Source organism: Octopus bimaculoides, chromosome 10 (assembly GCF_046866305.1).
Source record: "Octopus bimaculoides isolate indiv1 chromosome 10, ASM4686630v1, whole genome shotgun sequence".
Lineage (NCBI taxonomy): Eukaryota > Metazoa > Mollusca > Cephalopoda > Octopoda > Octopodidae > Octopus > Octopus bimaculoides.
Window position 1 is genome coordinate 86,014,996 of NC_142937.1, and position 26,020 is coordinate 86,041,015.

General features: G+C 35.0%; 1 protein-coding gene and 1 long non-coding RNA gene across 3 annotated transcripts in view; one reads left to right on the forward strand and one right to left on the reverse strand.

Annotated features, from left to right (window-relative positions):
- LOC106871321 (ubiquitin carboxyl-terminal hydrolase 37) overlaps positions 1 to 24,786 on the reverse strand; it is a 32,762-nt gene extending 7,976 nt beyond the window's left edge. For both annotated transcript variants that reach the window (XM_014917712.3, XM_014917710.3), the window contains exons 1-17: positions 24,667 to 24,786; positions 15,046 to 15,247; positions 12,937 to 13,093; positions 12,561 to 12,654; positions 11,776 to 11,886; positions 10,560 to 10,703; positions 9,432 to 9,566; positions 8,426 to 8,557; positions 7,376 to 7,502; positions 6,877 to 7,061; positions 5,725 to 5,790; positions 5,444 to 5,563; positions 4,818 to 4,976; positions 3,108 to 3,179; positions 2,440 to 2,560; positions 1,259 to 1,324; positions 197 to 257 (exon numbers count right to left, since the gene is read on the reverse strand). In XM_014917712.3, the coding sequence (XP_014773198.2) occupies positions 197 to 257; positions 1,259 to 1,324; positions 2,440 to 2,560; positions 3,108 to 3,179; positions 4,818 to 4,976; positions 5,444 to 5,563; positions 5,725 to 5,790; positions 6,877 to 7,061; positions 7,376 to 7,502; positions 8,426 to 8,557; positions 9,432 to 9,566; positions 10,560 to 10,703; positions 11,776 to 11,886; positions 12,561 to 12,654; positions 12,937 to 13,093; positions 15,046 to 15,216 (1,921 nt within the window). In that variant the 5' untranslated portion in view covers positions 15,217 to 15,247; positions 24,667 to 24,786. The remainder of the gene's footprint in view (positions 1 to 196; positions 258 to 1,258; positions 1,325 to 2,439; positions 2,561 to 3,107; positions 3,180 to 4,817; positions 4,977 to 5,443; positions 5,564 to 5,724; positions 5,791 to 6,876; positions 7,062 to 7,375; positions 7,503 to 8,425; positions 8,558 to 9,431; positions 9,567 to 10,559; positions 10,704 to 11,775; positions 11,887 to 12,560; positions 12,655 to 12,936; positions 13,094 to 15,045; positions 15,248 to 24,666) is intronic.
- Positions 19,512 to 25,599, forward strand: LOC128248930 (uncharacterized). The gene is made up of 2 exons (XR_008265088.2): positions 19,512 to 19,650; positions 25,444 to 25,599. It is a non-coding gene; the product is annotated as an uncharacterized LOC128248930 (long non-coding RNA).
- The last annotated feature ends 421 nt before the right edge of the window (positions 25,600 to 26,020 follow it).

Consider the following 26,020-nt stretch of genomic DNA (forward strand, 5'->3'; position numbering starts at 1 on the left):
GCTCTGGAAGTGTTTTGGAGCTATTTTTACAAAAATCCATACAGATTGGCAGACAAAAACAAGAACCAATACATATAAAACACTAGTGTTGTTTGTTTCTATCATGGTACTGACTTTTGTAACCAGAAAGCACATTCACCAAATGTTTCATCATCAAGCTTAATAATTAATAGTTGTCTCCATTTTCCAGACTTACCGTTTTCCATGGGTTTTGTCTCCGAAGAATTATCTTTAGGTGTACTGCAGTAAACTGCTAACTGAAATCAAATTAGAAATATTATATCGATAAGGATATTTTGTAATGTGGTTTACATGCATAAATATTAAGGTGTTCAATACACATTAGTGGAGTATTTTACATGTTTGTCTGAATTATGGTCGCTGATGGTTGGGTTTCCTCCACACAGTTCACTGGAAATCCAATTTCCACATGTGTAGTGTGACAAGCTCTGAGAGAATTTCACTGAAAGTTTAAGACTTATGAACTCTCTTTATCCTGGCTTAACTAGTCTGACAATAACATGGTCCAAACAGTGGCCAGTAGTATAAGAACCTGAAGAAGTAATTGGCAGGATCCCCACTAATGGTATTGTTCTCCTTAACATACCATAACTCCTGATCAACAATGCAAAGTTGACTCCAGAAAGATCTGAACTCAGGATAATTATTGACAGTTGAATATATATATACATATACCTGTATTTTGAAAGGCCAGCCTGTGTCGTGCTGAATCTCCCTCAGAACTACGTTAAGGGAACATGCGTCTGTGGAGTGCTCAGTCACTTGCACACTGATTTCACAAGTAGGCTGATCCATTGATCGGATCAAGTGGAACACTTATAACCGTCAGAGTGCCTTATATGTTACACTAAATACAGAGAAGACTTATTAGCCATTCAAAAATACACAAAAACTGTTAGTTTCACTTTAATTTCATTCATTATTTGGTGTCAAAATTTCTGTTGCACCAACCGTGACCTGGTCACTGATACATTTTCATTGCAGAGGAGCTGCACGAAGTTAACAGACTGTGTGTTTTTGAATGGCTAACTTAAGCCTTCCATTCTGTAATTGCTTCAGCTTCAACACACAATCCGAGATCAAATCACTTGCCTGTGTGATTGTGAGTAAGAAAATTTCATATTCCAACTCAAACACACCGAAAAAATGGTCAATAAATGTTTTTATGCATATTGATAATTTAGGCATTATATAGTTAAAATAGTCACCACATACTTCAAGTATATAAACTACTTACCAATTTGGAATTTTGCCCAAATTCCAAATCATTGAAGAAAGAAAGATCTTGACTTTTAGTTGATTCCTAGAAACAGATAATTTCAAAATTAACATCTTCAGTTAAGCTATAGACATGCAATGCATGTAAGCGCTGATTAAAACTGCAATTAATTCTCATATTACCACAGCAATCCATCTTTAACTTTTAGTTGTGGAGCTGTGGTTTAAATATTCTTAGCTGAAGCTATTTACTTCATTAATGTTATCAATGCTTTTAAGTATGACCAGAAATATGCTACAACTTCTCACACCCAAAGTTTCTGGATTTTCTTCTTGTGAAGAATCTTTTGATTTTCTTATATATTTAAAACCTCTTAAATCAATATAACCAGCATAGCAGATAACCCACACATCAAATCAACAAAGAAAGTTTGTGCTTGATTGCTTAACTTGTAAGAAATAGCAGTCAGGTCTTCCAAAACATTACATGCTTATTAGCTCAAAAGAGGAGACAGGGGAATGCCATTCTTGATATTTGGTGTCCAAGTGAAAGACCTGGTGACCGTGGCTGGAAGAGCAGCTTTGATCAGAGGTCAGCTCAGTTAGGACTGATTTGGAAATGAAACAACAGTAATATGCCATACTTCAAGCAATTGGCTATTTGATATAACATCTGAGCCTCCTTTTTTCCACTAATCATACTGATGTAGATTTGCAGAACCAGAGGAATTTGGGATAAAATACATTTATACTGTTGTATTTGGGGATGGTCATGTTGCCAGTTTAGCCAATAAAAACACACGCACTATATATTTGGTGTTAATTTGCTTCAGATTTATATTACATTAATCGTATTTCGGCCAGAGTTCTTTCATCACACTTCTGTGACCTCATCAGTGGTCCTTTGCTTTCTTCTTTCATATTTCAACACATGATTTCACATCAAGAATCTTGCAAAACAAATATATATACATTTATACCGTTTTGATTATAACCCTTTATATCTTAAGTTCAGATCCAACCCAGGTCAACTATTTCTTCTCCATCTGAGGTCAAGAAAAATTACTGAACAAAATGACTAGTGGTCATATAATCCACTTCACTTTTTTAGGTGATGTTTCAAGTTGGTTGTAGTCTAGTGTGTATGTAAACAATAAAAGAATTGATATAAAAAGAAACTAAAAGTAAAAAGTTAGTTACTTTGTTGTCAGTGTGATTGGATGGGTTCTCATGTATATTATTTGAGAATTCTTGTGCCAATGTTGAAATTGGGACAACACCTAAATCATCAGAGTTTTCCGCAGATTCAAATAAAGAACTACTGAAAAATGAAACACAAAAATTTATGATTTTAGTAATTGTTAAAGTTTGCAAATCATTATTCACATAAAAACAAATAAAAAAAACAGTGAAACAAGAATTGAAAACAGATTTTCAAGAAAAACATCCTCTTTGATGCTATAATAAATTCTTAAAGACAAGATACACATTTCTAGTTTTAGGAAATGTCTGAAGACATTATCAACATCACCACATCTGTTTTCTTTTTTTTTATGTTCATTCTATACTGACATGGGGAAGATGGATCTTATGGAGGCAATGTTTTTCCTGGTGATAATCCTTATTTACTTCCAACAGAGGTACTTATTCTCTTGATCTGTCGAGCACCAAACAGCTCAACAGCCAGACGTGTCTTTATGGTTGACATTATGTTTTCTTTTAAGCAACATGTAGATGATGCCAGAACACAAACACATATACACATGCATATACTCTCACTCAATGAGTGAATCCCTAGCATGACCATAGTCTAATGACCGAACACGTAAAAGATAACAGAAAAAAGAAAATCAACTGCTTCAACTTACACAGAATCTGTGTACTCAAGTCTTCTACAAAGTGATGAATCTTTCTCCATTTCTGTTCGGGCTACCGGTGAGCTGCAAATGTTACAAATGTTATTTCAGTAGGCCATTAACAGGGACAGGAGAAACAGACAGTTTCAGTCAAATAAAGCAAACCAAATTTTAAGCCCAGCCAAGAGCATAACAATTGTAGCAATAAATTTTTAATTCACCTTAAACTCCATGGCCATTGTGCTGTCTTTATTGAATGTCCCTGCACTCACTCTCACCCCTGGTGACAGCTTTATGTTAAGACATCTCAGATCACCATGTTGCCCTGGCTTCCAAGACTAGTGAAAAGAGAAGAAGGAATCCTCAAACTGGATACCTGGTCCAAGTGCTTACAACAGAGTCATCATCAGACTCCACTAAAAGGTACCCAAGATGCCAGGTGGTGGTATTAAAATGGATCATGTCTACCATGTAGGCTACAGCAAGATTTGACTCAGAATATTAAGAGCTAGAATAAATACTTCAAAATATTCCATCTAAGGCTCTATAAATTCTGCTAATCCATTGCCCTTGACTGGCCCTTTATTTTAACATCCCTGGAAAGATTAAAGACAAAGAGGACTCCAGCAGTTCAAAATTTGTTATATTCTGGCAAAAAGCCAGAATAAATACTACAAAGTATTTTGTTTGATGCTTTAACAACTGCCATTTGTCTGAGTACACCTGTTTACCACCAGGGGCAGAAAGTGACATTTTGGTCTCCCAGTGTTCAGAAAATAAAGACGGAGTAAACAAGGAAGACACAAATGACTGAAGAAAGATGCAATGAAGGGAAGTGTGGGGTATGGAGCAAGAGAAAAGAGTCAAAGAAAGACAGTGAGAGAGAGAGAATGCAGTGGAGTAGGACAGGCTGCAGATGTCAATTGGATGTTGGTCAGAATGTTTTAAATCTAGTTTCTTTAGATTCCATCTTACTCAATGAGATAAGTACTTCTGAACTTTGACCTCACAGCTATCGTGCACTCCATGATATAGAAAGGAATACCAATACTAATCTGGGAAATATCACTTGATGCTCCTTTGAAATGGAAGGAAAAGAAAGAAACAAAACAACGTTCACATAATATTACTCACTCTGTGATGGGGTTGACTACTGAAATTACAGATGGTTGGTTCTGATTGTTACCAACAACAAACACACTAGCAGTGTGGTCCAATTCATTGCCAATACAATATACTCATTTGATATTACATTTTGTGAACAGAAGCACCATTAACTTCAGGTTTTCAATGAACCAATGAGCATTTATAATGGCAAGAGAAGACTTGTGTAAACAATCCAACTTCATTATTGTATAGGTCTTACAGTGTAGATAGAGTGCATTTATAGTAACACTACCACTTGCCCATTATACTATGCAGCAGAAACAGGTTCAAAACTATATGGTTACAAAATGAATCTTTTCACAATTATACTTATGACTACATAGATATATCAGGAATATATTGTGTGTACTGGATAAGCACTCCACACTCACCAGTTTTCTTCAATTCTTAATTATAATTGCAATATTCCATGTCTTTTATACTTGTCAGCCACTGATGTAGATGATTCTCTGACATAGGGAGTCGATCCTTTATGATAAAGTATTGCCTTGTATGCATGGACATGCGAGACGAAAAGGTGTGTGTACACAAAATAAGTGACTGCAATTATCTTACCTAGTGAAAAGGCTGTTAATAGAAGGTGCTGGAATAATGGTCTCTGAACAATGTGATGACAGCGTCAGATATTTAGGAATAGAAATATGCTGAATAACTTTTCTGTTACATGAAGCTGTGACACTGTATGTGTAGCGTTTCAAATGGAGGATTAATACTCTGGAATGAAAATAATCAACATTATCATTATTGTCATAGACACCAAGATACCTCAATTATCAAAACTCACAGTAGACTTATAAAATCCGGTATCAGAACAAGTTTACTGTGCTTTGTGACACTGTGGCAGCAAGCCTATACAAGCAAACTTATATTGTGACACGAGGAACAAAAATTTAGTTATTTATCATAGCACCAGATATAAAGATAATGTTATCTACTGTAATAGACACAAAGATTCCAATGGACAAAGTCCATAAAATAGGAAAGAGGTGTCACAAAAACTACACTGCCTGAAAATATTTGAACCAGATCTCTTATAGAAGAAAGAAGGCATAAGTAATTAACTGAAGGAAGGAAAATTTAAACTGCATCTGAGAAATCCAGATTGTTAAGTAATAAGTATATAATTATGTGTGTGTGAAGCATGCTAAAAGATTAAACAGGTTAAAAGCAATTTATCTTACCTCGGTAATCTACTGATGCATTTGGAAACTTCTGATTTATCGTGATTACATTTAGCACATCGGTATTCCACATTTTCTTTGACAAAGAATAAGTCGAGAGCATCCTGAATACTTGGATTGCTGAAATTAGAGAATGAAAGCTGATGAAAGAGAGTAGAGTGAGAGGAGAGAATCAGAAGCCAAAAGAATGATGGAACTATGGTGTGTCAGACTGCTTTTGCTATTAGCCTTGTATTTAGAAATATGAGAGAGAGAGAAAAAATTACAAAAGTTAGGCTCACCATCCCTTTGGTATGTCCAATGATAAATCTATACACTGTTCAACTTTAGAGACAACAACACCACATCTAAAAACAACAAAATGAAATTAGTAATTCCTATTAGTAAATGGTTAAATGTTGGACAGTTGTACATTATAATCAACATTAGTAGTAGTTTAGCCCCAGGTCTTCACTCATCAACCAAAGCCTATGATCAAAACGTGTTCCGACCATGATTACACCTTATATAAGTGAATGGTAGCAATAGTAATTTGTCTTGTTGATTGTCTATTTGGTTGGGTTTCTTTTCTTTTCTTCTCACTGGACACTCATGCATTGTTTGATGGGAGAGATAGATTATATCTCAGATCATATTCATCAGTGATCCGAATGAGATTTGGCTGCTATTTCTAGCAACTTCATATTGCTGCGTTGTGCTAAGAGTTCCGATCTCTCTGTCTCATGAGAAGACGAAATATTGGAACCCTTATTAAATATCCTCCCATGAACTTACTTTAGCATCATCTACACAAAGGGGATGCGAATAAACAGAAACAATACGTAAGCATTCAACAATGAAAGATGTTGAAAGAACCTACAAGAGACATGCACAAGACAACAGCATTAACAACACTAATACAGCATACTGGTTGCAGCTGTAATATAGTTTGTTTAACTCAAGGACATTCCAGCCATGACCACATTGTCTTTTACCCAGAATGTTCTCAGATTACACTATCCAGTAAGTAGAGAGAGAGGAAAAACAAAACAAAAAAAAAAACAAGAGGGATTTGTGAGAGACTTAGCTGCTTCCCCTAGAAGTTGAATGACCATAGAGAAGTTTCCTTATTACCTCATAGCCATGTCAAGGGTCTTTTTTGACCACAGATTCATGAAACTGAAATGACATACAACTGTGTGTGAAGAGAGAGAGAGAGAGAGAGAAAGAAAGAGAGAGAGAGAAAGAGAGAGAGAGAGAGAGAAAGGAAGAGATAATAGACAGAGGAAGAGATAATAGACAGAGGAAGAGATAATAGACAGAGGAAGAGATAATAGACAGGGAAAGTGAGGAAGGCAAATGGAAAGGAAGAGGGGGTAGAGAGAGAGAGAGAGAGAGAGAGGGGAAAAACAGTTTCAAATGCATCAGTGAAAATTAAGGATTTATCTTTTTACCGTTTACAAGTAATAGAGCGATTGATATCAAATTCGAAGTTCTGAACTGTGGGGTTAATGAAAGCATCTCTGCAGTTAGGGTCATCATCGGAACTGGAATTATTAAATGTAGGAATACTTGCGGCCAACTTGACCCCTTCTTCTTTCAGACAGTCAAGGACTTGGTTCAAACATTCATGAGCATCCTACAATATTTAGAATGAGAAAATGTTCCTTTAAACAATTTTGACTTTCTTAAAAAAAAAACAAATGCAGTTAATAGTTATAGGTGTGTGTTGTTGAACCAACAACCACATGAATGTGAAGTGAATTTCCTAATTACATGGCTATATTTGAACCACTATGTTAAAAGAAAGTAAGAGGTTGAATAGAACTTAGCAACTATGTAAAACAGGTGAACTAACTGAGAAACTGGGTTGAAAATATTGTCTTGCTTCAGTGTTGAAATACATCACTACACAACTGAAAGAAACAAAGTAGAAAAAAAATATGGACGTACCTGCATGTCATTACTTAAGAAATGTGTACCAACAGTTGATATAGCTTCTCTCACATTACCTAATAAGGTCACTTTACTAACATCAGATTCACTTTTGGTCTGTGAGATTAACAAATTGGCCATGGTACTGCAACAGGAATTTAAAATTTAAATCCATGTAAAACCAAAAAGGAAATTTTTTTTTTTCAAAACATTATACAATGAAAACTGAATATCGTTACTCGTGGACAGATATATAATATATGAAATAGAGGGGTCAGGATGATACACTTTCTAAAACGTGCTGAGAGATAAAATTGTCTACTATTCATTCTGTTCCAAGGAATTGAGAGAATAGTAGTCAAATCTTTGCTTGCAAAAGATACCAATCTATAACAGGAAAGTACTTTTAGTGAGCACCAGGGTCAAAATTAGCTTATGGGAGGTCAAACTTCACATACAGGACCTAGGATGATTTTTTTTGAGATTTTATCTGGGGGGTAAAATGTATCATATACCAGAGGTTCTCAATGTAAGTGGTACTATACCCAAAGAGACATTGGGCATGTTGAAGGGGGTAGTGAAGTAATTAACATACTAAATTTTACCTATAGTAGTAATTATATTATACACGATAAAACCAGTAACAGTTATCAAAATGAAATGAAATCTCATCAGGCACAAGGAAGTTATTATCTTGCAATGTATAAAATAAATTTCAACTTTTGTCTTTTCTGATTTTTATATCATTGCACTGTTAAAAACTTATACAATCCAATTTTAGAGTAAAAATTTAAAGATTATCATTTGTATTAGATTAGCTGTGATATCTCACTTGCAACTTAGGTGGGTGCTAAGCATAACTACTTAGAAGTGGGTACTACAAAAAAAAAAAAAAAAAAAAAAAAAGAAAAAAAGATTAAGAACTATCATCATCATCATTTAACGTCCATTTTCCATGCTGGCATGGATTGGATGGCTTGACAGAAGCTGGCCATGTGTGACCACAGGTTCACAGACAATATTCTTTCTTATTACAAATAAAAGGTAGATGCAGAAAAAGTAGTTTACCTGTGTAAAGAACTGGGGTTTACTTTTGATACTTTACAGTTAATTAACAACAACTCAGTGGCAAAAGTCTCGAGACTAAAAAGAGACTGCAGGATTGCATTTAAATAACAGGTATTGCCCATATTGGTGAGTCTGGGGGGGAATAAGAGAAAGAAAAAAAAAGAAATGAATGCATGAGAACATGTAAACATTTACAAAGGCAAGGGATAAATCAAAATAATTTGAAAGGTGGAACAAAGGGTAAATAAATTTATCAGTAAATTGGCTTATCTAAATTCATGCCAATGGTACATTTGGGTTATTTCCCATACATACATACAGACATACACAGAAATACAGACAGACAGACATACCAGTTGAATGACCCGGCACTGCCAAGGTTACTGCTGTTCTTATTCAGATTAGTAAATAAATATAAAGATATATTCTCATAATTATTTCAAAATATCCGAATTGTAATGATAATAGAATTTCAAACTGAAAATCTGTCGATGTTGAAGTACCTCAGGGTAAACAATATTCATTGAGAAATTTTTCGTTGGTGTTGAAATGAATAAACTGTTGCTGCTTCCAAGTCACAAACAAGCAACATAGAGTTGGCCGTGGGAGAAGCATGTAGTAGAGAGATCAAGTCCAACTACCTTGAGGGATATTGGCCCTGAGATTTCTTAATTGAAATATCAAAACTTAGTTTGACTGGAAACTAAAGTGTCTTAAATTCAAATAGAACATCTGTAGGTATGAGAGGAATTTTTGGAATAAAGACATTTTCTTCTTTGTGACTACCTGTTATGATTGTTGCTCGTAAGACATGAAGCTTCATGGAAGTAACAATTAAGCGAGTTCCATTACACAGGTGAGATGGGTCAAGATTCCTAAGCAACATAATGGAAGCATCCAGTTTTAGTGTCAAGTTCTGTGGTGTCAGTCATCACAAAAATGTATGCATATTCACACACACGCACACATACACTCACACACAGTTGAAGAGTAAAACTTCAATTACCCTCTTAAAGCAAGTTTTGGCAAGGGGTAAATGGCTGGTACCGGAGGACTTTCTACCTTCTGCGGTTGAGAATTTGTTGACGAGTCCACCAAAAACCGTGCTCGTTTAACAGGTCTCGTTTCACATCTTTTCATCCTACAGAGAAAAAGAATGGTCAGTCAATAATATAACGTAATACCATTAAAAACACTTTCTTATCTTTGGTTAATATCTAATTAAACCTCTTGAATATATGAAAAAAAATTGTTGGATTAATTAAAGAAACAAAATAGGCAGGCAAACAATTTTTTTAAACCAACATCTTGTGAATTTTAACAGGTAGAAAATTTCTCCAGTTTTGATTGGTATTCATGAGAAACATACTTGATTAATGCTTGTTTTAATTAAAAAAAGATTCAAGCTACTGTGGCTGTAAAGAAAGTCCTACACTGTTATCTAAAGTAAACAAATATAGCTTCTATCATTCCAGCAGTTGAGGACAACAATAATAATCCTTTCTACTATAGGGACAAGGCCAGAAATTTTGAAGGGGTGCTAGTTGATTACATCAGTCCAGAGTTCAACTGGTACTTATTTTATTAACCTCCTAAGAATGAGAGGCAAAGCCAGCCTCAGTTGAAATTGAATTCTTGGGTGACATCAAGTCATAAAACCCTCAAGCAAACACTGCACTGAAAAGTCAACAAGATAATTTCTACATGGTCATTCAACTTGTGAGAAATAAACAGCTAAGTCACCTTCAAATTACACTCAACCATCTTAAAAAAGAATGACACACTGAATAGGGTAATATGCAAGCATCCAGGCCATGTCAACATCTGAGGCTGGTCTCTTCCCTTCTTCCAATCTATCCAAATCCCTGACAAAGATCATGGATGTTTAATTAAGAGGGAAGGGTAGTGCTCAGCACACTTTTCAGATTTCCAAAACTTGTCGGAGGTTAGGAAGGTATCCTCAGAGGAGACTGAATATTTGCAACAGACTGGACTCTACTGAGGGTCAGTAGAATCGGGTGTCTTTCTCAGACACATAACACAATGGTAGTAATAAGACTTGAACTCATGGTCATAATATCTCAAACTGAACACTTCCAATGAACCAAATAAAGAAAAAGAAAACAACAGTTACCCCAGCATTTGTTTTACACTAGCTCCACATGAAGATTTATTCTTGCTATAGAAATTGTTTTTTCCAAGAGATAAAATATTTTGCATCTTCTCATTTGCACATGCAAGGAAGTTATCCCCATTGGATGTTGGTGAAGTTGGGGATCTGGAAAAAAAGTAAAAGAATCATTAATAACCTATTTTTCATCTTTACATAAAAACTGACATCCTCACCCATTCCATTCTTTTTAAAGAATATTTAGAAACTATCATCACAAAAAAGACACATTCCTTATGGAATCAACCCCAGTATGTTATTGTTGTTGTTGGCACTCTGCCGCTTACGACGTCGAGGGTTCCAGTTGATCCGATCAACAGAACAGCCTGCTTGCGAAATTAATGTGCAAGTGGTTGAGCACTTCACAGACACGTGTATCCTTAATGTAGTTCTCGGGGATATTCAGCATGATACAGTGTGACAAGGCTGGCCCTTTGAATTACATGCACAACAGAAACAGGAAGTAAGAGTGAGAGAAAGTTGTGGTGGAAGAGTACAGCAGGGTTCGCACCATCCCCTGCCAGAGCCTCGTGGAGCTTGAGGTGTTTTTGCTCAATAAACACTCACAACACCCGGTCTGGGAATCGAAACCGCGATCCAATGACTGCGAGTCCGCTGCCCTAATCACTGGGCCATTGCGCCTCCACAATACAATGAGTAAAGTAGTTCTATAAACCGAATAACTGAAACACTCATCATCAAAACTAACAAGGAATCTATTAACTCTAATCCATTAATTTCATAGTTAATACTTATCACAATGAACCATTCAGTGACGCGTGAAATCTTTCTTTCAGATCAAATGTCCAATAATGCTGATGTTCACTAATCCATAATAATAATAACGAGAGGGTATTCATAACAGGGTTCTTGTGCTCATGTCTACATGATACCTAGACAAGATAGCTTCATGTGGTCAATGTTTTTAATTGGGTCACATACAAGTTTGTCTAAATAGGTTCCAAGATTGATTTCTTTTCCAGATTTTCATTTTTTAAATTTCTCAAAATTGCATTTCCTTTAACACCTCATGAATATGCTTTTTTTTCCCAACCAAAATAAAGGAAATTAGCAAAAAAACAAGTTATTCCTAATAATAACAATTATTTATTTAAAAAAAAAATTAAAACATCTCTTAATCAAACAATTTCATGCAAAGTATAACCACAAATTCATTTACTTTGAAAGACACATGGGCGATTCTTTGGCTCCCTCATCAAACTGCTTAACTTCTTTCTTCCGTACCATTTTGGATTTCAATGTATTATCAAGTTTTGAGTTTTCTTTACCACTGCAAACAAATAATATCAAATAAATATATTTATGTCTGTGGTTACTTCAAGTTTTATCCATATTTCAAAATTTAAGAACAACTCGTTTTTAGAGGTGAAAATTAAAAAAGTTTATTGCTTGTATCTATATTGATTATGTATTGGGTCATCCCATTTTGTATCTACATTGATTATGTATTGGGTCATCCCATTTTGTATCTACATTGATTATGTATTGGGTCATCCCAATTTGTATCTACATTGATTATGTATTGGGTCATCCCATAAATAATGGGATTTTTTTCAATTGCATGAACTAAAAGTCGGAGGGGGAAGGGATAAACCACCTGCATCAACTTGCTATAAAAGCAAGTAGTAATTTTACCTAGTACTTATTACTAGTGTAAATTTTGAAAAGTGCAGTTCGATTTAATAGTTATTTTTTCAAAGCTATAATGGAAGTGGCAAAGGAGCATATTCAGCATATTTTGCTTTATGAGTTCAATAAAGATAACGATGTAACAGAAAGTGTGAAGAATATTAATGCAGTATATGGGGATCGGAAAATAAGCATAAGCCAGTGTCAACAGTGGTTCCAGAAATTCCAAGCCGGAAACTACATGCATGCAAACATAGAAAAGGGCTGTGAAAGTGATGATATACATTTCAAGAGGGGCAGATAAAAGAGATTTACCGGTAAGCTTGGAGAGTTATCCTTTCAGCAGAGACATTAAATGTCTTGTTTAATAAAGGAGTAGTAGCACTAACTTCTGCTCGGTTGATTGGCGCTGAAATGTATAGAAATACCATTAATTGTCTATATAATTGCATAAACACTTATGTTGGTTATATTTCAGATGGAAATCTCATGGAAAATTAACTGAAAACATTTGTTTCATTAAGCAATTCATTACCATATTCCTATTGAAATATGGAAACTTTGTTTCAAAAAAGGTAAAAAGATAAAATTAACTGTAAAAACAATATGAAGGAGACATTGCAAGCAAGAAGTGTCATCTCTCAACTGACTGAAATGCCAAATACAATTTAAAAGACAGAAAAAAGCTTACTTTTCCTGGCATTGCTATTTTTGTTATATTCTTCAAAGAAATCAGTGATTTTTGGTATTAAATGATCATCAGGATTAAAATGCACTAAAAGCCCATCAACAAATTCCAGTAGAAGCCGTTTCTTAAAAATGAATCGTCTGATGTTAGTCCGAATCAACTAGAAACATTAACAGAAAAAGTTAAGAAATTAATTTTAAAAAATAGAAAAAAGTTCATTAGAAGACAAATCAAAGAGTTATGTAAAATAGTGTTTTCTTTAAGCATTATGTCAAATTTGGAAGAAACGGTAAGGTATTTGTGGTGCTCACTGTATTGAACCTAGTAAGGTGGAAATGTAAAATTTACACTAGTGACAAACTAAAAACCTAAGGATAGTGGATTATTTTAGCCTTGATCTGCTTCATTGTATGAATCACTTCCATTCATTCAAGTCAATATAATATTCAGACATAACACATTACCAATAAGTTTTGGGCTCAGCTATCAGTGCTACACTAAACTCTTAATATTTTATTGCATTAATAAATCCAGTCACTGCATCTGAGGATAGGCTAAAATGCAGAGTTCAAACATGGATAAATATACACACAGACCAGCCTAATTCCCTTCTTGCAGGTAGAGGAATTTAATTATGAACAAAAATTCATTTCACACCTTAACAGAATATGATATTAATGGAACTTCAATGATTTATACAGGGTGTCCACAAGGTCTGGGTACATGGAGTAAATAAAATCATAACATAAACAGTTAAATATAAGAAATAATTTCTTAAAGTATGTGTTAATCCCCATGTGGGTACATGGAGTAAATAAAATCATAACAAACAATTAAATATAAGAAATAATAATTTCTTAAAGTATGTGTTAATCCCCATGCACCCAGACTTTGTGGACACCCTGTATACATACATTTTCATGTGTGTATGTCTAAGTACATAATTTATGTATTTACATCTGTACATGTGTGTACTAATGTATGTACAGATTTTATGTGCATGTACGTATGTAAGCATTTATAATTTTTAAATCAAAGGTGAACTTACAGCATGTATCTTTCTGTTGCTTTATTAAACCCCATTTTTGCATATTATACCCACCTCCCCCTTTTTCACTTTTTTTTTTATCACTTTCTATCTCACTCCACCTCAAAGATATAATGCACAAACTCTCTCTTATTCTGTTTACATTAGTAGAACATTGAATATAGACAGACAAAGATCTTTGGAAAAAAGACAAAATTCCTCCTCATACCCTACTATCTTCAATGATTCATGGAATTTTGAAACATTTTGTTTTTCTACATACAACCCAAAATTAATCACCCAAAAGTTTGTCAGTGTAAATGGAAACTTTTTTTATACATATATTTTCTTTTTATGTCTTGTCTATTTGGATTATAGATTTCACTTTGAATTGAGTGATAAATGCTAAAAATCAAATGTACTGAAAATAAATTTTTGCTAAATGTAACAAAACAAACACTACTCTCTTTTACTTGTTTCAGTCATTTAGTCGAGAAAATCGACCCCAGGACTAACTCTTTGTAAGCCAAGTACTTATTCTATCGGTCTCTTTTGCTGAACCGCTAAGTTACGGGAACATAAACACACCACCATTGGTTGTCAAGCGATGTGGGGGGGGGGACAAATACAGGCACACAAACACACACTATACATATATACGACAGGCTTCTTTCAGTTTCCGTCTACCGAATCCACTCACAAAGCTTTGGTTGGCCTAAGGCTATAGCAGATTTTGACAGTAAGATAGGATTTTTGGATATTTGGCTGCTACTTCTAAGCACTCAAGTAACCACATATAGGCTGTCTAACTGGTAGAAATCTTGCTAATAGAACAGTCTAATAGTGCTGGTGTTAAGCAGGATGGCTAACTGTATCACCAACAAAATCCACTGGTTATTAATGTCATGAAATTTTGATGGAAGGTTTTAAGTTAGATCACTTCAAAACAAGGAAATTAGGGTCATAGAATCAGGGATAGTGGTTTCAGACAGGTTAGTAACAAAGGGGTGTTAATGAGATCCTGAAAGCTTTGAATGGTGGCATTCATTCAATCTGTCCAAATAACTTGAAGAATAAATACTTACCTTAAATATCAAAGCTGGGTAAACCTTATTGGTACTGAACATCACATTACAGCACCAAACATTGTTGGTGTTCTTTAGATTAAGGGTCCCAGACTTCCAACCAATATTGCCAGTCTTTTGTGTATAATATTTAATGGAACCAGACCATTCAAGGGTATCTGGAAGCTTCATACTGATGGTGCCAGGTGAATGAGCTGCAATTCTGAAACAAAAAAGTGCCTATAAAAATAACATGTTTACAAGCAGGACTTGTAGAAATTACTTGATTATTTCGAGAACTATAAAATGATCAAAAGTTTATAGAGAACTATGAAATATATAATTTCTTTTGGAATTGATTTCGTTCAAACCTTTGATGCTTTAAATGGTGTAAAAGCACAAATACATCATCATTGTTTAATGTCTACTTTCCATGCTAGCATGGGTTGGACGATTTGACTGAGGACTGGCGAACCAGGTGGCTACACCAGGCTCCAATCTGATCTGGCAGAGTTTTAAAATGGTCATGATTGGAACACGTTGACCATAAACCCGCAGAGTCAAGAATGTCCTGGAGTAAACTAACAACAACCTCTGTTGACACAATGGCTAGACTCCTTAAATAACTTGTGTGTGCACAAACACAAACATGCAATCTGACCATTGATTTGTTTGATCTCTGGGTGTGAAGTAAGATAATGTACAATTAATACAAGTTTAAGTAGTTTGATTTATAAACATTACAGTTGTCATTCCTCTTTCCATCATGACTACAACTATTAACTGCCCTCAACTCTATCACCATGTCAATTACCACCACCACCACTTCTACTACTACTGACCACCACTCTTTATTAGATTTACAAAAAGGTTTCTCAGACCAATATCATTACACTGAAGTGGTTTAGATCAATGTAATGTATCCAATCAAAACATGGTTTTTAATGCAAATAGCATTTTACAAACAGGAAGAAGTATATCAGTTTTAGCTGATCGTCCAAGTTAATATTGCACACATATGTATGTTATTAGAAATATATAGATTCTATGTTGATCTTGATATACATCAATAGAATTGCAGAAAAGACAGCAAACACAGTTCAACTTTATAAAACAAATTTGTCATCATTTTAACAACCATCTTTCTACGCTAGCATGAGTCAGAGTTCCATTTAAATAACCAATACTCTCTACACTATATACTGAGTACTCTCTTCCTCTTTCATTTAGAAACTGCAACATTTGAATGCATGAATGAGCAGAATTCAAATTTTGTGTATCTGTATACACAGATACACAGATGTTGAATTATGTTAAACCAATGAGAGTGGGGTGCATTGTACAAGTTGTAGAGCAGATGGTTGATTGAGACTGAGTGTTCATCCTGTAACTCATGTTATATGCCACCATTAAAGTTCAAGCAAGAGCTGAAGACCGGCAGAGGTGTGAAACTCAAGTTGTGAGATAAGCATTCAGTTTCCGTCGGCTCTATATATAAAGGGAGTAAGAGAGAGGAAGGAAACACTTGACTCAACATCTATCTTGTAGAAAATAAAACCACAGCCTAAGATGTTAAACATTGTATTGTGCTTAAGCACTTTGTTATATATTTCGCCAAAACTTAGAGAAAGAGTAAAAAACTTAGAAAACCACTTAATCTTCTCTGAACCACAAGAATTGATAATTAATTCAGATTTATATAGTAATAATGCCCTCATCATCATCGTTTAACGTCCGCTTTCTGTGCTAGCATGGGTTGGACGATTTGACTGAGGACTGGTGAACCAGATGGCTACTCCAGGCTCCAATCTGATTTGGCAGAGTTTCTACAGCTGGATGCCATTCCTAACGCCAACCACTCAGAGAGTGCAGTGGGTGCTTTTACGTGCCACCGGCACGAAGGCCAGTCAGGTGGTACTGGCAACGGCCACGCTCAAAATGGTGTATTTTATGTGGTACCTGCACAGGAGCCAGTCCAGCGGCACTGGCAATGACCTCGCTCAAATGTCTTTACACGTGCCAGGAAGGCTACGCTAGGCACAGGTGCCACTATGATTTTGCTTGCCCCAATAGGTCTTCACAAGCCGAGTTTAGTGTCCAATGAAGGAGACGACGTTGGCATACACAACTAATATAATACCAGTCTTTTGCTGTGAGTTTTCTCCTGTAGATGCAACTAAACTCATCACTGCAAACCATGCAAATGCGAAAATACCTCCAAATTGGAAACCACAACCTAGAAGACGAGACTCAACCTGGAAGATCTGTAGAGCTCGACGAGGACGTCCTGCAAACCCTGGTGGAAGAAAATCCCATCGTAACTGTTGAGGAACTAGCAGAGAAGCTTGGATTTGGTCATTCAACCATTCATTGACATCTGTGTGCCATCGGAAAAGTCAACAAATTGGGTCAATGGCTTCCTCACAAACTTTCCAAGCCTAATTGCAAGCAGAGAGTGAATGTGTGCTCTTCTTTGCTGTCACACCTCACAAATGAACCTCTTTTGAACCGAATAGTGACTGGTAACAAGAAATGGGTTCTCAATAAAAATATCAAGTGCCAAAGACAGGGTAGGGAAAGGAGAAACACTGGCACCCCAGGCTAAAGAAGGTCTTCACCCACGTATGGTGTTGTTATCTGTTTGGTGGGATATGAAAGATTTAGTCCACTTTGAACTTTTAAACTCAAACCAAATGAAAAAGATCTACAGTGAGCAGCTTGAGTGGCTTAAGTCAGTGCTAGAAGAAAAGCAACCATCTTTGTTTTCAAGATGAAAGGAATTCTTCCATCAGGATAATGCTTGGCTACATACGAGGATGATATTCCAAAGATTAGAGTAGTATGAATGGGAAACAATGCTCCACCCACCATATTTGTTGGACATTGCCTCATCTGATTATCATTCATTTCACATTCTTCAAAATCATTTGGATGGAAAAAATATGAATTCTGTAGATAAGGTAAGAGCAATACTGGAGGAATATTTTTCTTCATGGACAAGTGAATTTTGGAAGAGGGGATTTGCAAGTCTACCAGATAGTTGGAAGAGCATTGTAGAAATTGAAGGAGAGTATAATTTAGATTAAAAAAGAACTTTGTTTATCTTGATTTTGAAAAATAAAAGAAGTATAAAAATAAAAACATTATTTATGGGATGACCCAATAGAATATGCCTGCTCAAGAGGGAAAGAACCCAAAACTACATGGTTTTAAGTGAACTTCTTAAATCAAGCAGCCATACCTTTGCCTTTATATAAACATATATAATTTAAGGCTAACTGGAGAGAACTACAACCAGAGTTTGTGTTCATTGGCAATATGACTCATCCAAAGTAGAATATCAGTTTCAAATCAGAATTTAATGCAAAACAAATCCAAAAACAATAGCACCATCATTTTTATTGTCTACTTTTCTATGCTTGAATGGGTCAGACAAAATTCATTGAAACAGACTTTCTATGGTCGACTGCTCATCTTGTTGAAAATTCTCAATTGTTTTCCAGCAGAGATGTATTTCTTTGGAGTTCACTAATCACAAAAATAGCTAATCGCTTGCTCTTCTCAGTCTTAATATTTCCAATTTAACCTGTTTTTCATGAAAGATTACAAATGACCACTACCAATTGTATGACAGTGAAATTTATCTACAATTAGTCCACAATGACATGACAAGTATATAAACACACGATGGACTTCTTCCAGTTACTGTGAAATCAACAGCCTTCAGTCAAGCAAGGTGAGTTTATAAATCAATTCAGTTGTCTTATAAATGTTAATGCTCAGATAAATGAGAGCAATGTGCGTTTTTCAAATCTCATATATCTTTGTATAAAATTGTCCAGTTGTTGCCATGGCTACTAGGATGCTTAGATGTAAAATAACCACTAGTATGAGAACACAAGAGAAGTGTTTTATAAAAAGATATGTAAAAGATCACAAACAGACAATGAAATTGTAAATCTAAATGACCTATAAACTCTTAGGGGATTTAGTTGAACTCCAGGTCAGCCTAGCAATCAACATCTTTCCAGATATGGCCATCCCATCTTTTGAGAGTGTAGCTAAGAATACATTAGCTAACATTTTCTATTGAATATGATAGTGTGATTTCAAGACAAAATATTGCTGACTTGACAAAGTAATGAAATCTATAAAGGTTACAGAAGATCGAAATAATTGTAACTGACCCCAGATCTACCAACTAGTTTTTACTTCAGAATGGAGTGAACTAAGCTAAATTCTATAGAAAATATAGTTCAGAGCTATCATCACTATTATCATTAAAATTATTCGTCAACGACTGCTTGTCTTGATATTTGTCACCTGGGTACAAAGGCATTTGTCAAACTAGAAAATTATAGCATAATGAATTAACCCAGAGATATTCCGACATACGTATTTAATATTTTTTGGAAGAGTGAAAGCTAGGAGTCGACTCAACGCAGAGTTTGACTTCAGAGTATAGAGGGACATAACTGACGAACATAAAACAATGCAATTAGTAAACTCGACTAAGGTCGAGCACAGAACCATTTCTTCGCCACACCACATGGCTTTCCCATCAACTACTAAATACGATGCGATTCAGTTTCGTGGATCCCTGATCAAGTTGTTGACAAACAGCAGGTACTTTTATTTACATGTTAAATAGAAAATATTACACACAACTAAGAACAAACGATTAGCCATTTTTTGAAGTGTCTTTCGTAAAATCTATTTCTCGTTCTAAATATATAATCAAAATATTCACAATCGCCCATAGTTAAACATGAAAAATCGAAAGTACTAAGTAGCTGAATGAAAATTAGTTTCAATTTAAATTTTCACTTCCTCAAAATTATGATTGACCAATGTTCTTAGGATTCTCTATCGAAATAAGTGTTTTTAATAATTTAAAAGATCAATCAATGAAATTGTAAATAATCTAAATAACCTTTTAAACCCTTAGGGGATTTTTTCTTGAACTCTAGGTTAGCCTAGCAATCAACATCTTTCCAGATATGACTATCCCATCTATTGAGAGTGTAGCTAAGATTACATTACATTTTAAAGACTACAGCTAAGATACACACATACCCAATGTTTTATTATTAACGAAATTATAAATGTTGAAAGAAAAACTACAGAATTTCAGGTCGAATAGTCCAGAATAGATTGTGAAAGCGGATGTAAATATTTTGATATTTTATAATTTGTGAAATGAGAAGTAGTAATTATCGTAGTATGTGTAATCAAAAAATTGACCTCGTTTAATTAATTTACAAAAGCAAAGTTAAATGACCGAGCATTTTACAGTGAATATCATGTTAACACGTGGGCAGTTACTGTTGCCAAGATAAAACATTGTTACATAGTATGTGTGTGGAGTGTAATACGACAGAGCAAAAAGCAGGGTAGGTCGGACAGCTGGGTTCAACAGATCGTTTCCAGTAAGTGTCCGTAGTCAAGACTAAACTTCTGACTATGGACTCTGAAAACATAAAATGACAGTCCACCTAGTTGTAAACGTGATCAGTTTCTCGATAGCTACAGTACTGAATGAGAGAGAGAGAGACTTATATTCACAAATGAAAACAAAGTTCTCAACGAAAACCTTTTTTCTGAATAAAAGACAGCTAGAACAGTTTGCTCAACCAAGTCTGATATAGCGTTAGAAAATGACCTACTGAAAAGCTTCATATGAAATCGGGAATGCTTTTGTAATAACCATGACTACCTTCTGTACATTTCAACAAATTAGTCATGATCAACAGTATCATGTTTACATTCACTTTCCATGTTATGGGCTAGACGGGATATTTCGAAGCAACGGGTTGGTGTCAGAAAGATACCAACCCGTTGCCTTGTGCGACACAGGGTTTCGGTCTGTCTTAACGAAGGGAAGTACCAACGACTCTCTAAGTGCCTTCAAAACAATGTGACAGAAAGTGATCAAGTTATCCTTAGATCTGAGACTTGACCAGTATGTTCACAACAAAATGGACTCCGCTAAAGAGAACTAAACAAAAAAAAAAAAAAAGCCAAATGGTGGTTTTAAACTAGGCGATGGATTAAGCATACGCGCGAAGAACAGAAACGTCCCCTCTGGCGGGTTTCGAATCAGTTTCTGTATATTCTTTTCTACTCTAGACACAAGGCCCGAAATTTTTAGGGAGGGAGCCAGTCGATTAGATCGACCCCAGTACGCAACTGGTACTTAATTTATCGACCCCGAAAGGATGAAAGGCAAAGTCGACCTCGGCAAAATTTGAACTCAGAATGTAAAGACAAACGAAATACCGCTACGCATTTCGCCCGGAGTGCTAACGTTTGTGCTAGCTCCCCGCCCTCAGTTTCTGTATATTAAAACAAGTTCTAATCGATTTGAGCATATGATAAAAGGCCAATGTGATGTACCGTGGTATCGAAACAGAACCTTTGGTTTTTCTAAGAGCGCAAGTAGCATAAGAGAAATGAAATGGCTCCCAACTGAGAATCGAAACCACATTCCTTGGGATATTACCTCCTGTTCTAGTGCTTACCACAAAACAGAATTCCCGAAAAAGGCTGAGACTCCCACGCGGTTTTCAATATCCTCTTCAAATAGTTTATATCACTATTATTAACCAAACCTTTATCATAACTTAATGTTAGAACAAAACCGAGGATTACATTAAAATTTGGTTTGTATTACTCACAAAGCTTTACATCCTGTTAGTGATTACATATTGACAGTTTTATAAACTATATATTCGCTAGAAAAAAGATTAGCAGAAAAGCAAGAGGACGCCTAGCAGAATGGCTAATGCGATATTTTCACAGAGCCATGTACCATGAAACCGTTCCCCAGACTAGAATGATTCTGCGGAAGGATCGCAAATAGCATTGGTTTCAAAAGCCATAGTTAAAAAATAGCATTGAATATTGACAAATCTTTGTTCTGCCGTTCTATCGGCAGAGCCCCCCCCCCCCCACACATACACCAAAGAACAGCACAATTAAGGGACATGGCGTGCAACAAAAAAAAAATCCACCTAACGCTATCCCAGAGCAGACAATACCCCTTACTCCAAGGACACGAGCCTATTCTATCTGTAGTTTTGCCATCAGGACAAAACAAACTGACTGGCTTCAGAAGAGGCAAAATAATTTATTAAAACAAATGCCCGCTTCATTATTCAATTTCACTAATGACGCTTGAGAAAAACATGAAAGTCACAACCTCTAAAATCACCAAACCAAAAGAAAACCGTGAAGTGCCTGCAGACACTTCTCTGAGGTTGTGATATTCATGGAGAGAGCATAAAAGCCACCACATCTCACTTTCTTCGTCTATGTTAAAGTTTTGAATGGGATATACTAAAACATTTATAACATTGCTTAAGCAAATTCATAGCGAGCCAGGAGCATATTTCGCTTCCCGCTTACGCTGCTAATGCTTTTCAGAAAGGCACTTATCTAAAATTCTCTCACTACGCAACTTATCGTTTATTATTAACAGTTACTGGAGTAACGGTGAAAGTTATCATTACTGAAATCACCATCATTTCTAAGAATATATTTCTTCTTACAATACAAAGCCAATTTAATTTACCTAAGTGGTGGATATAGTCGATTGAATGTACACTAGTATATTTATCTACTGGCACCTACGAGCCAACAGGTCTTCTAAGCAGTCGCTTAAACTTCTAGAAATAGCAGCAAAATTTTCTCAAACCTTATCCTACTGCTTTGAAACAGAAAGAACACGTTGAATCTTTTGACACCCGTAAAAAGATGAAATAGTCACAACTGGAAACAAGAGGATGAACAATTAGTTAACATTATTTTGATTTTTGTATCGACCCGCCAGAGATTTGCATAAAACGTAGAGGCGAAATGAAATATTACATCGTTTATTGTCATGTAATTAGATTTTTACTTAATTACTGAATAACAATGACTACATTATGATCTGATTGCTCAAAGACATTCTCACCAATACTAAGATATGTGAGCGCCAGATCGGTTCTTTGACACGATATTAAATAGAGAAAAAAAAAAAGATAAAAGTTTTTATATTTAAATGTTATAAAATTTAGAATGTTATAAATTTTAAAATGTGACTGTAGAAATAAACATTTTTATAATTAATAAATACAAAAGAAAAATGTGAAAGATAACGTGTTACTTAAAATATATATGTCGAGTACTATATATATTAATAAACAATACAGCAAAGATTTAATAACGATATAATTGGCTCCAACTTCGAAATTTTAGCGATGAAAAAGTTAGTCAAGAATAGACGAAACAAACGATAGAATATAATCAATAAAAGAAAAAAAACCCATCGGCACTAAAATATCAATACATAAAATATTTTATCTTCCATGAAAAATAAATATACTTATTCCCTAGAAATTTAATAAATCAAAAACCCTGTATTCATTCATTACGCATCGTAACGTTATTGACTGAGTACCTGAAGTTTACCGGCATTAAATTGTGTGTATATAATATATATATATATATACATATATAAACTAGTATTTAACAGATTTCGAAATAAATTCTGAAGTAGGTAAAATTCTTTTATATTTAAAAGAAAGTTGTTAGAACAAGAAGGAAAAATGAAAACGAAAACACCAACAACTGAGAAGGAAGTAATTCTTGTGCAACTTTAAATGAAAAGTCTGACAGTCTGGGGGGGTGGGTAAAAACCCTGAAGTTATGCCAAATGGCATAACTACAGGGTTTTACCCCCCAGACTTTGGGAGGTCATAACTTTCAGAAAAATGAATATTTTTTAATGAAATTTTCTATGCATATAGTATTTACCCTGTAGTTATGCCAATAAATCTTGAAAGAAGCGCCATAATATAGTGTTTTTTTTCTATTTTATACACAGTTCGGATTAAGTCGATAAAATCGACCTATTTATATTAAGGGATATCGAAGACACAAAAGACTAAACTGACCTCAGTGAGAGTTGAACACAGAATGCCGAAACCAAATACCATAATTCATTTCAAGACATCCTTTTTGCTTCAACTCCATCGCCATAAACATACACACACACACAATATATATATATATATATATATATATATATATATATATATATAAAATGAGCGCGGGAGAGAGTATAAGTTCAGTTCAGTATTTAGTTTCATCTTTTACAATTCACAGTTACTGACGAAGGTCGACTAAGGTTGATAAAATCTGTGATAAATCATTATTTAGCATTGTTGAGTCACCGAAGACTAAGTGCTTGAGTTCATTCGTGTCAATAAACACCTATTCATTCTCCACATGCTCTCATTTAACTTAAAACTTTTTTTTTTCTTTCAATATTGATTTTTTAAAAATTATTTGAAGCCAAAATATGAAGAAATTGCGAGTGAAAAGTGTCAACCAAACTGATAAAGTAAGGAGCTATAAATATGTCCCGGCTATACACTTCGACTAAACACTCTTCCATAAGGTATCCAATCGAGCAAAATATCTCAAGTAATCAATACTGGTTATAAAGAGATAAGACACCTGTTGTTTATATAACTTTATAACAAGAAATATTCCACAGTAAATTAATTATATATTAAACACAAAATCAAAAAAGGATGAAAAAAAAAATCAAATTCAGAAAATAGATTAGGTTATAAAAATAATTATATTACTTACCATACAAAACAAGGTAAATTAACAAGACATGACACAAACAACGTTGGTAAGTTCAAGGAATAAATAAAACTCTCTACCACTATTACTACCGGTGCAAAGACTATTTCCCGCTAAACAAACGAAGAGAGCGAAAATTCACGTGGTGTAAGCTTTCGGCCAAACGGCGTTGTTAGGTTTCGACCATTCAGAAAGCACTTTATAAAAATCATCCGGAAGTTACTACATTGAATTTTCAATGGTAAATGAAGAGGAGACCAATCAGAAAGCTTCGTTCACTGACTGATTTCGAAGTTGTTGATTGCAGCGGTCTTTATACCGGTTAGCAACATTGGATTAATTAAATTAATGAGCATGATGAGTATATAGAGATATATGTGTATGTATTGTTTTCTGGTAGGACCAGCTTGTTTGTCTCTTTTTCTCTCTGCTCTTATTTCGTGGTTCTTGGTTGGATATTTTTTGCTTTTTTTGTTCTCTGGTACGTTGTCTTCGACGGGAGATTCCATCAGAGACGGCACTGCATGTATATTTATGTATGTCTGTATATATAATATAGGTTAATTAACCATATATATGTGTGTAAGTGTATATGTAGCGCCGTGTGAAGGCACAGGCACACAGGTCTAGGGGACCGATGCTGTGGCTTGCTGCCAATAAATGTATACCTTAGGGTTCGTTTTATTCATTTGCCCAGTACCCTATAATGCTGCTAAGACGGCATTATATATATATATATGATTCAGACACTAGACTCTCTATCTCTCTCTTTCTTTCTAGTGCGTTCACCTAACTTTCAAACAAGGATCACAGAGAGTGAAGTAACAGCATTGTAAGACTGATGTGTTTCAATGACTTGCAGTGACTTAAATAACTTCAAAAACTTACTTTGGTTGTATGTAGGTGCTATGAGAAGTAAAACTATCTTTAAATAATTACAGATTTTTTTTTTCTAATGAGAGTTACCTCCCCGAATTAGAACCAGATTTTTTTATATATAGTTTGGCTGCCTGGCTGGAATGTTCGGTTAGTTGAAACAATCGTTTCAACTGTTATTATTACTGCCACGAACACCACTTGATACAAAGGGCCTCAACAATTTGTCGCTAGCCTTGTCTATTTTGTGCTTCTAATCTGGCCTCCTCTGAGGATCGTTTCTATTGTTCTCTTTTACCTTCATTATTTCCTCCTTATTTATTTATAGAAATTTTTCTGGTACTCAACACTTCGTTTCTCAACAATGATGCCCTTTTGATTCCCTACGATTTCTTTATTTTTGAGGCTGTGTGGTAAGTAGCTTGCTTACAAACCACATGGTTCCAGGTTCAGTCCCACTGTGTGGAACCTTGGGCAAGTG